This window comes from Hyperoodon ampullatus, assembly GCF_949752795.1.
Source record: "Hyperoodon ampullatus genome assembly, chromosome: 1".
NCBI lineage: Eukaryota > Metazoa > Chordata > Mammalia > Artiodactyla > Ziphiidae > Hyperoodon > Hyperoodon ampullatus.
In genome coordinates this window covers 154,750,006-154,762,256 of record NC_136914.1, presented here as the reverse complement: position 1 = coordinate 154,762,256, position 12,251 = coordinate 154,750,006, and the positions used below count along the sequence as shown (strand labels likewise).

General features: G+C 39.1%; 1 protein-coding gene across 1 annotated transcript in view; it reads left to right on the top strand.

Annotated features, from left to right (window-relative positions):
• Nucleotides 1–12,251, top strand: part of EGF (epidermal growth factor) — a gene marked incomplete at both ends in the record, with an annotated part of 91,858 nt that overhangs the window by 19,033 nt on the left and 60,574 nt on the right. The window contains 4 exons of the mRNA XM_079707682.1: nucleotides 3,252–3,451; nucleotides 5,498–5,679; nucleotides 6,094–6,321; nucleotides 7,575–7,777. Of these exons, the coding sequence (XP_079563808.1) occupies nucleotides 3,252–3,451; nucleotides 5,498–5,679; nucleotides 6,094–6,321; nucleotides 7,575–7,777 (813 nt within the window). The remainder of the gene's footprint in view (nucleotides 1–3,251; nucleotides 3,452–5,497; nucleotides 5,680–6,093; nucleotides 6,322–7,574; nucleotides 7,778–12,251) is intronic.

Genomic DNA, 12,251 nt, shown 5'->3' with positions numbered 1-12,251 from the left:
GTCTAATGACTATTTCACCAGGCCTAATGCTCAAAGTCTTTAACTCTCTTTTAAATCATATTACAATTCATTTTCACAAATATTCATCCCAGGCCCTGGTTTACACAAAATGATGCTGACAATGTAGGAATGGTGTTTTGAGGGAGGTGGAATAAAAATCTGTTACAGAAGTAAAATGAAGATTGTAATGTCTTGACACATAACCCAGAGCAATGCAGGAAAGAGTACTGTGTTGAGAGGATAGTACATGGATTCTAATTCCAGCTCTACCATCAACTGTAGGTGGGACTCTGGGAAGCGTCGCTGAATTTCCTCATCTGAACTAGATCTACAATTTCCAAATTCACCAAGATATAAGTATCACCTGGATTGTCTATTCAGAAAACAGATTCCTAGTCCTCAGTCCAGCCTTACTGAAATGGAATTTCCAGAGAAGGGATCTGCAAAAGATACACACACACACAAATACACATACACACACACACACACACACACACACACACGTGTGCACACAGAGCACCCTGTGTGATTGTTTTGAACAAACAGTTTTGGGAAACACTGAACTAGGTAATGTGTAGGGTCTTCTAGTTCTGAGAGCTATGATAAAACACTGGATGCTAGGATTCACCCGTGAATGAGAAAAATCTGAAGATAAAAGTTATTCATTATTCATACTTAGTATTTTCATAAATATTTGTTTTTTGAAAAGCTATTGAAGTTAATGCTATGGTCTGTGCCTTATGGATCTAAGTGTTTTTCAGATTTATTTTTTCTCTTTGATTCATTGACTGTAATATCTGGCCCATCTAGCCCGTGGTGTTATATTAAGGATCAATGAGACCAGGATGTGAAAGTTTGTTATTATTATTATTGTTGTTGTTAGTAAAATGACAACATAGAATAGATTCTGCTTTTATTAATTTGGTAGATCTGCTAGTGTCTATGTCTTCATTCATATTGGTAAAAAGCCCAGACAAATTAAAAATACAATTATTTCTTCATTAATTTATTGATTTAGGAAAAAATTTTGAGTACTTACTATGTACAAAGCATTATGCTATGTTCTGTCTAAAATGTTTAGAGTGTTTTTCCTTTCTCCTTTTTTTACCTGGAAACCTATTTAATAGTACTTTGGAATGAATCAAATGTTTTATCGATCTCATCAATGTATCAATGCATTAGAAAATTAATAACATGTATTGACACATCTATTCAGTTTACACAGCATGCATGATACACATTTCAAAGAGAGGACTCCTGGCAACAAATCCACAGGCCTGCAGCAATCTGTGGCCCACAGATTAGTAGCTGTCTATTTAGGGTGTCTTTTCCTATGCCTTCCTTTTCTCCGTGATACATTGCTATAAGAGAAATGAGTTATAGCGACATTCCAGTCCACAGGTTCAAACCTGAACAGTGCTACAACCCTACGTAGTGAGACCTTGGTTGTGGGAATAAGTAATGGCAAATCATATTTGTGTAGTGCTTCACAAATAATGAAATAGTTTCATATCTATAATTTCATTTTCTTTCCCCAGTAGTCCTCTGATATGGGCTGGGGAGGTCCTGTGAGATGTCCAGAGAAACTAGTGAGCCAGGGCTGGAAACCAGGCCTCCTGGCTCTCAGTTTAATGCCCTTTCCATTTCTCCTGTTATACATCTGATTCTACAGCTAGAATGGCAATGGAGAATGGGCTGTCCTACACATCTCTGCCAGGGGTCTTGTGCTGTGGAAAAGATATGGGAAGAGTGATTTGAGCCAATTCTTTTAGACATTTATAAAGGCACCTATTTCAAAACTCTCACAATCTTACACTTCTCCCTTCTCTTGTATCTCTATTCCAATATATTCTCTAAAGTGGAGCTAGTGTTTCTGACTCTAGAACATAATCCCCAAGTAAGAGGATGTTAATTCATCATCATTTGAAATCCTTAGAACAGTAAACACATTTATTATGTCACATTAAGTTATTACGGTTTAATATTAAAACAGAATGGAGTCAGCCCAGCAGGGCAGTGAGAATGTGTTAGAATTCTTCTGCAATTCCCCACTCATCCCAGTGGTTAACTGGGATAGTTATCTAAAGGCAGAATGGCAGAAGCCTCTTCACCCTCAGTCCGGAAAGACCAAGGAAACTAACCCTTGCTAACCGTGGCTGCAGAGTATGACACGGTGCCCTGACATCGTCTTGGAGCATTGGAGGCAAGCTCCATGTGGACGGCCAATAATTTCTGCTGAGATTTCCAAAGAGAGGTATCAGCTTCCCAAGCAGGTGTGGAGTACTTGGGAGTCTGAGTGGGTAGATGGTCATCACCTGGAACAGGACGGGACCCCAGGCATAGGGTTAGGATACAGGGCAAGGCCTTGTAGGAATCAAGAGATCCACTGAGGTCCACTACTCCGATTTGGCAAATAAAAGTTTAGGGCACTCAGTTACTTGAATTTTGAATTTCAGGTAAACAGTGAATACTTTTTTAGGGTAAAGGATGTCCCATGCAATATACATGCAATTCAAATTTAACTGGGAGTCGTAAATTTTATGTGGCAACATTAACAGGGACAAAATATTTCAGAGCTTTCATGGACAGCATTTCAATTTTTCCTGATTCCGCTCAAGACCTCTAGGTTTCACCATGTTCTTCTTTGTCAGTAACCTGGATGCTCTGTTCATAAGGTAAGACTAGAGGAGGGAGATCCATTTCCAAAACGGTAATATCTGAAATTTTATTTCCAATTTACATAATGAAATTTGACATTCATACAGACCCTCTACAATAGGATACAGTAGGTAGTTTCTTTTTGAACATAAATATAACATTAAGCTAGAAAGTGTCTTTCTCTTCAAATATTTCTTTTTTCATAATTTGTCAATGTTCATTTCTTACAATCAATTTGTGGAGAAAAGTATTTACAAAATTAATTGTGAACACCTACAGGAAGTCTTTATTATCTAAACAATGGTATTTATTTAAAATATAAAAGCAGGACTTAAAAAATTAATTGTGGGGACTTCTCTGGCAGTCCAGTGTTTAAGACTCCAAACTTCCAAAGCAGGGGGCACGGGTTCGATACCTGGTTGGGGAAATAAGATCCTACATGCCATGCCATGCAGCACAACCAAAAAAATTGTGCAAACAAAAAAAATAAAAAATTAATTCTGCTTGTGCTATTTGTCATGGGGAAGTATTTTGTCTTAATCAGATAAAATATTGTTGAAAATATACTGTTTGGTTTCTTTCTTCCCATGCAGGTCCTGCACCCTTCTTAATTTTCTCGCATGGAAACAGGATCTTTAGGATTGACTTAGAAGGAACTAATCATGAGCAATTGGTGGCAGATGCTGGCGTATCCATGATCATGGATTTTCATTACAATGAAGAAAGAATCTATTGGGTCGATCTAGAAAGACAACTTTTGCGAAGAGTTTTTCTGAATGGGACAAGCCAAGAGGTAAAGTACCATTTCCCATGGCATTTGAGGGATTTTTGAACAGGCTGTCAAATATGATATAGCAAATTCATAACATATAGATAAATGAAAATTACATTACATTGCAAATACCCGTCTGGCATATGTAGGTATTTATTTAATCTGCATCTGTGGTATCATGTTACCGAACAAGCCCATGCATGTGGCATTGATATTCAGAAGTCCCCAACAGGAGAAAGTGAGGAGGATGTCAATGTAATTTTGAAAAGATGTAAGTTTATTAAGCCAGATCACCATTTTATGGTTAAAACAGATTATTTACATGATTATTTTCTACTCCAGTGGTTCTCAGCTGGTGGCAATTTTGCCCCTCAGGGGACATTTGGCAATGTCAAGAAATATTTTTGATTGTCACAACTGGACTGGGGAGAAGAGAAGATGTGCTAGAGGCCAGGGATTCTGCTAATCATCCTACAATATGTAGGACAGTCCCCCACAACAAAGAATTACCAGGCCCCCAATGTCAGTCGTGCTGAGGTTGAGAAACCCTGTCTCATCTGTTTAAAATCTCTGTCATGGGTTTTTGCACCTAATATTTAGGAAGAAAATCTTTTTTCTTTTTATCCTCAAGGTGTTCACACTCTGGAAAAAAAATAATAAAGCAGGTGATAGATATAAAATATTTTGCTTCAATCACATACAAAAGATCTTTTATCTTTCTTCTTAATTAGTAGAACCCTTAAATGAGTCCCAGCAGGAATGGTCTCTCCTGGGAGGTGGATTACAGAGAGCAGGTGGCCAGAGAAACCTTAAGCATTTATTCCCAACACAATGTGCCTGCTGTTTGTTTTTTGGTTTTTTTTTTTTTAAACACAACTTTCTCCCTCCAATTATTCTTAAAGCCTTCAATTAGGCACTAATCTGTTTTATCACATCTCTAATACTTACTAATCTCACTTTTAACAAAGATGGCTACTCATTACTCTCCAGCCATCTGTAGACTAGTTTCAAAATCTTGAGTTTAAGAATTTGGAGGGTTTCCTGTCAGAGAACAGGAAGAAACATTAAATAGTTGTGGAATTTGTGGCAAGTCATTAGGAAAGGATTGGCCTGAAGCCTAAAATCCACTAGTATTAGTCCCTGCTTTGGGTTAAAACATTGTTTAAAAAGGACAACCATTAAAAGGCAAACAATTTACCGGGGTGAACTAATATATTAGCAATTAGTTAAATGGATTGGCTAGATTACTTTGTATGGGATGTAGGAATAGCACAGACTCCTGAGACTGATTTCTGCCCAACTCTGTGTTTGCTGATTTCACATTGGTAGCTGAAAATCAGTGACTGTGGGAATATTTCCACCACAGGAATCTGCCATGGTACAAATCAGGGCTTCCTCCAATCTCTCACCCTCCACACACCTAGAGGACCGGTTTACCTGCGCATGCTGGAACTAGGAGATAACTGAGGTTTGGTTAAGTTGTTTTTATCATGAGAGAGCATAAAGAAAAGCCCTGCTATTCAGATCCTGGGGACAGAGCCTGAAGGCACTGAGGACTTTTAGAAAAGGAGGGACCTGGAAGGTCCCTTTATAAAGGGAGGAAGAGGGGCCAGAAGAAATTAATCTACTTCATGCCCCTATGCACAAACTCCAAGGGAATCTTGCCAGAATTTAGCAAAGCTTGGAATTGGGTTCAGGTGAGAACCTGGAAAAATCCGTTAGCAAATGGAATTGAAAAAACTAACCTTAATGTAGCATGGAAATTCCACTGTTACTATAGTTGAAACTATTAATACTTTATGGCTGATTGCCTAATTTCAATAAATATAGAATAAATTTTCATCTCAAAGCTGTGATATAAATACTATGCCCAGAAATATTCACATGGGAGGATGAATATTGCATCTGAATAATGGCATGGTATCTATGACTAGTTTATCATTTAAATTTTGGGAATGCACAAAAATGACAAGAACTTAAAAGAATAAACTTTGATACATAACAATAAAAACAATTTTGTTGTGAATGGGGAAATATTAATAACAATTTTAAAATTTGATTTTACAGAAAATCTGCAAGATAGAGAAAAATGTTTCAGGAATGGCAATAAATTGGATCAATGAAGAACTTATTTGGTCAAATCAACAGGAAGGAATCATTACAGTAACAGATATGAAAGGAAACAATTCCCGTGTTCTCTTAAGCGCCTTAAAATATCCTGCAAATATAGCAGTTGATCCAGTAGAAAGGTAAATTCTGCTGGTTTTGGACATTGAAATATATTTCAAAATCTGAAATTCATGGAATCATAACATTTTGACTTAAAGAGACCTCCTGATTGAGGCCAAGACTCTCTTTTACAATGCACAAACACCATTTTCAATAGGGCATTTGCCTGGGTTTGAACTAAGGCAGGCTCGCTCTACCAGTAGCACTCTTGACTATCATGGTTTCCTGCTAGAGAAGCGTAATTCTCCTTCTAAGTTGAAATCACACGGAATTGCCATAACAGGGCAATAAATATTTGTTGAATTGAATTTTCATTCAAAATAGTCAAACTTGTCCTGTGCAGACATCCGGGGATTACTGAAAAACTGAGAGAAGTCAGCCATTTCAGTGACCTTACATTCAATTATGTGTCTACATGATGTGTTTGCCCTCAGGTTTATGTTTTGGTCTTCAGAGGTGGCGGGCAGCCTTCACAGAGCAGATCTCGGTGGTGTGGAAGTGAAGCTTCTGTTAGAGACATCAGAGAAAATAACAGCTGTGTCATTGGATATGCTTGATAAACGGCTCTTTTGGATTCAGTACTATAGAGAAAGAAGCAGTTCTTATATTTGTTCCTGTGATTACGATGGAGGTTCCGTCCATTTTAACAAACATCGCACACAGTAAGATTTGCTTTTGGTATAAAATAACACAATTGCCATTTGAAGAAATTAATTTTACTTTTGTCAGCTAAACTGGTGTAGTGGTTTAGTACAGATTTTGGAGTCCAAAAACTTGAGCTCAAGTCCCAGATTTACTATTCATTAGGTGAGTGACTTGGGCAGGTTACACCACTTCTCTCATCCTGTTTCCTTTAATGTGGGTGTCGGATTAGGGAGGGAACAAAAAGTGCCCACTGAACTGAAATGGTATTTTGAGACTGAAGAACAAGGCAGGCAGCTCCATATAAGCAATGGATCAGTATATTATAGGGTAACTTTCTCAGAGGGTGGGATTGGGTGGGCAGCGATCCAGAGCATTTGTAGCTTCACTCCACACTCTCAAGGGGCCACTGAGACAATTTTACAGTTAACCTAGGGTATGGGGATATGTGCTTGGAAACAGGAAGTGCATTCCTCAGTTAAGATTTATTCCTAAGTCTTGTGGGTGCTGGAAATATGGCAGTGAAGGTCTTCATCATTTTATGGGGACTAAGAGAGGATAGAGGCCACCCGATCCTAATGATTATTAAACAATATCTATTATTTACAAAGCTCTTGACAACAGAGAAGTTATTTACTGCACAGTACAGTCCTGGGTAGGGTCAGCGGAAGGATAGGAAGAATTGTATGGGCCCAAGATGGCATCAGTTATGCTGAGAGCCATACAGTGGGGATAATAATAGGACTTATTTCTTGGGATTATTGTGAAGATTAAGTAAAGAAACACAAATAAAAATAATTAACAGAGTATTTGGCATATAATAAATTTTCACATGCTGGTTATAATTATTCTTTTTGGAATTACTATGTCATATGTTTTGTGAAGCATCTGTCTTTCATTTGATTTGCTATCTTGCCAGCAACTGACTCTAGCTTGTGGCAGGAGGCAGCAATTAGGTGTGCAAAATTGACACAACCTGAAGTCCACTCTTATCCTGTTCCTGTTTTCTTCCCTATTTTATTTTCACCACACTTATGTGCTGAGAGGCAAAAGAATGAGAATGGATCTGCAGCTAAAAATCGTATCCTATTAATTCAGACTATGTCTACATAAAGAAAAAATTAAACTTAATATCTGTTTCTAACCCTAAATGAGAAACAATTGAAAATGTAGGTGATTAAAATTCAGACAATAAATTGAAATGAAGTGAAACTTTAATAAGCCCAGAAGAAATGTTCTGCCATTCTTTATGTGTTTTCCTTGTTGTTTTTAGGCACAATTTTTTTGCGATGTCCCTTTTTGGTGATCGTATTTTCTATTCAACATGGAAAAAGAAGACAATTTGGATAGCTAACAAGCACACTGGGAAGGATATGGTTAAAATTAACCTCAGTCCATCATTTGTACCACCTGGTGGAATTAAAGTAGTGCATCCACTCGTACAGCCCAAGGCAGAGGGTGATCCTTGGGCACCTGGTGAGTCATCTTTGACCTCAAACAGGGTCAGGCATAGTCCCCACCTGCCTACTTGCTCAAGATAGATACTTAGGAGTCATCCTTGATTTCTCCCACTGCCTCACCCTCAATTTCCAACATACTGCCAAATCCTTTACATTCTACCTCCTAAATACATCTCAAATGTCCACTCCCCGCCCCCACCAGCTGCCACCACCATAGTCCAAACAGCCAGCATATCTTTTTTATTTTTTGCGGTACGTGGGCCTCTCACTGTTGTGGCCTCTCCCGTTGTGGAGCACAGGCTCCGGATGCACAGGCTCAGTGGCCATGGTTCACGGGACCAGCCGCTCTGCAGCATGTGGGATCTTCCCGTACTGGGGCACGAACCCGTGTCCCCTGCATCGGCAGGCGGACTCTCAACCACTGCGCCACCAGGGAAGCCCCAGCCAGCATATCTTGTCTGGCCTATTGTAGCAGCTACTTAATTCATCTTTCCGTTTTCGCCTCTTGCCTTTAAGTAGTAAATCTGATCTGTTAACCCCCCCTGCTTAAAATCTTTCAAAAGCTTTCCTTTGCATTTAGATCGAAATTTAACATTTAACCAGGCCTATCGATATTTGACCAATTTGATCCAGCATCTTTTCCTTCTCCCCTCACTGGACTCTAACACAAGTCTTCCTGTAGTTCTTCAGACATGCCAAGCTCCTTCATACCTTCGGGTTTTTGCAGTCACTCTTCTCTTTGCCTAGACTTCTCTCCAGCTCTGAGCTTAACTGTCATGTCCTCAGGTAGGCCTTCTCTGGTCATCTGAGCAAAGTAGGCCTCTTCACCTCCTATCTTTCTCTCGATAGATATTCACTGAACTCATCAAACGTGGAATTACATACCACTTTGCTTTGTTTTTGATTTTCTCTCCCACTTGTTTATAAATGCCATGCATGCAGGGACCATATCTGACAGATGGATGGATGGACAGATTGATGTAAACCACCCTATATTCAGTGGTTATTTATTTATTTATAAAGAATTAGTAAAGTAAATGGATTAACTGAATCTAGTCATAGTTCCAAATTTCTACTTTCAAATGTAGTCTTCTCTGAATTCTGTTGAAGGACGAAGGGAACGAAAAGTGCCCATTGAACTGAGGAAGCATCTTAAGACCGAAAAATGAGGCAGGCATCTCCGTATAATCAGTGGATTGATTTATTATAGAATAACTTACAGGGTGGGATTGCAACTGGGCAGACAATGACCTGGAAGCATTCACAGCTGTACTCTGCACTGCCGAGGGGCCACTGGGACAATTTTATAGTTAACCTGGGGTATGGGGGTACGTGCTTGGAAACAATGTTTATGAATGGGTCACTAGACTCATGGGTGCCAGGAATATGTCAGGGAAGGTTTTCATCATGGTTTGGGGACTAAAAGAGTGTAGAGGCTACCTGGTCCTTATGATTATTACCTACAAAGCCCTTGATGACAGAGAAGTGGTTCGCTGCACAGCACAGTCCTGGGAAGGGCCAGCAGAAGGACAGGAGAAACTGTAAGGGCCCAAGATGATGTCAGTTATGCTAACAGGCATACAAATTCCTTCACATATAATCTTTTTTTTTAAGTAGGCTGTCTTGATATGGCTTATATACCACATAAATTATGTTACACTAACATCTGCCTTTATGTAAAAATTTTATTTCAAGAGGGCTTTAAAATCTATTTACTTTCATCTGCAACTAGCCTTGTGAGTTTCCAAAATAAAGATGGAACTGTTTGTTTTCTTTCTGCCTGTTGGATGCCACTAGGATTTGGTAACAATGTGGGACATGGTAGGGACTATGAGTGCCTCCCACAATTAGTGTATAAATGGGTTTGTACCCACCCTGGACATAGATCCTGAAGAGAGCTGTAGGGACTGAACAGAGAACAGGCATGAGATTGTCAAATGTAGGTTAGAATCTAGGGGAAACTGACATTCTTATTTCTTATATCCTCAGGCAGGTAACTAATAATACAAATGCTTTTCATCTATTTCTTTAAAAAACTTAGATAGAAACTATAATTTAACTTGTGTAATGACTATACTTTCAATGCAAGAGATGAGAAACTGCAAGGACAAATTCCTAGAGATGAAACATTTGTTCAGGCAAGTTATTTTTTTTAATTCACTTATTTGAATTTAAAAAGCAAGAGTTGTGGTAAACAATTCAACTGTGGCTTGAGCACAACATTAAAGAACAACAACCAAGTAGCAAGACTATAAAATAGATGGTGACCATATTCCACACATAAAGGCAGTGAATCTGATATACTGCCAGTTACCTTACATGGGAAATTTCGACTCAAGCTCAAATACAACTTATTGTCCAAGTGGTGATGACTCACAATAAAATTAGAACCAACAACTATAATGCTATGAATAAATAATTATTGGTCTCATTCACAGTAGTTAGAGATATCATCATCATCATCATCATCACTATCTCTTACACTTATATATAACCTCATAATTTCCAAAGTATTTTCTTGGGCATTATCATATTGGTTTGTCACAGCAACATTGTGAGACAGAAAGGTCCTCAATTATTGTACTCATTTCATAATTGAAAAATATGAAGCCTAGAGAAATAGAGTGACTTTTCCAGGATTACACACCTTGTAAATGATGGATTCTGGAAAAAATTCCTGTCTGTCAGTTTAGTGTTCTTTCTACCATAAACAGGTAAGCTCTTCAGAGTCCTTCAGTATTACTTGGCCTCTTTGATGGGGAGTTCAAATAGGATATTGAAAGCATGAATTTCAGGAGAAAATCTACCATGATGCACTATAGAACAATGTGGCAAATAATAGAATTTGATTGGAAAGACGGTGCCAGCTGCAGAGCTACAGGCAAACCTGGAATCTAGAAGGCAGTTGGCACTGGAGATACTGGCTTTAGTTATTGATCAAAGGATGGGCTTCATTCGAGGTCCAAGTGCAAAGGACTTTTGATTTCAAGAGCACTGTTACTTTGGCTATCATCAGATAGGTTTAAATTGTTTTAGTGCCATGTACAGCAGAAATTCTTCACCTGAGATTTAGGGTTGTGAAGCCCTTGATTGTATATGTTAGATGAAGATATGCAATTGTGCCTCTAGGGAGATGGTACCTAACTTCCATCAGGTTCTCAAAGTACCTGATAGCCTTCACATTTAGATGTACTTCTCTGGAGGCTGGTTAATTCCTGCTGAAGAATAGGCTTACAATTGTAGCTCTTCTGGCAAAGTGAATAGTAGTAGTACCTTGGTTTGCAAGGCATTTAATAGTGAGACTACTTCAGTGAGGAGATAGCTGAGAAACGTCATGTAACTTGGTTGATATTATTTTTGTTATAAAATATATGTACTTATACAAATAAGAGGACCAACAAACTTACCTCATGAAAAATGCCTAAACTATCATTTATCAAAATGTTCTCCAAACACTAGTTCTGTAAGGGTTATTTGGAAGGAAGAAACATTTTAGGGTCAGATGATTTAGACAGACTGGGTTAAATAAAGTTAAGCAGGTTGTTTTTTTCTCAAGTGATTTCTCAGAACCACTCAGACGGTTATGTGCACTGTTGATCTCTAAGGGCTGTATAACCTGTGGCATTTTTCTATTTTATTTCCTATGCAGTAGCCTGTTTGACTCCTGAATATATTATTTTTAGTCCAGACCTCTTTCTTGAGATATAGACAAATGAAGGGGTGGGGTGGGGGGACCTGAGGCATAGCGAGAGCTAAGCTGCAGAAAAAAGTGATTTCAAACATTGGGGATTTGTTCATAATATACAAAAGGGAGCAGTCCTGTTGAAGACCAAGGGCAAGGGTGGGGCTAACAAAGGCAAAGCCACAGAGCTCCACAAGGAAGAGTAATGTATCAGTTTAAACAAGTCCTTGTTTGTCCACGGCTTGTCCATTAGGATTGGCTGGTTATAGAGGAGGTCGATGCAGCGGATTGATGAGCCCAAGTCGAGGTAGTAGAGCCACAGTTTCGGCATCAGGCTGGTTTTCTGATGATTCTGACCTATTTCCTGAGAGTAGTCACTCTGGTGCCTTCTCTTGCTGTCTGCTTCCTCCAGGATCAGGGTCCTGCTGGGGCCACATCGGAGGTACACATTCAGGCTCAGCACAAGTTTTCTTCTCAAGGCCCATATGTTTACCTGCCTTCTGAGCATTTCTACTTGGATTTCTTGCAAATGCTTCAGGAACAAAGGAAATAACTGACCCAGTCACTTTCCCCTCCCTTCTCCCCAGTTTCTCTCCCTCCAGTGTCCCTACTTTGGTGAGTAGCATTTTACCTCCACCTCGACAGGCAGAAATCTAGGAGTTGCCCTTAACTCCCTCTTTCTCATTCCAACACCATGAAATCAATCTCCATCTCCTGACAATTCTACTACCTACCATCTAACCACTTGGGCCCCTCTCAGAGCCCTCCATCCCTGGTGTCCACTTAATTCATGTCTACCACCTCCCTT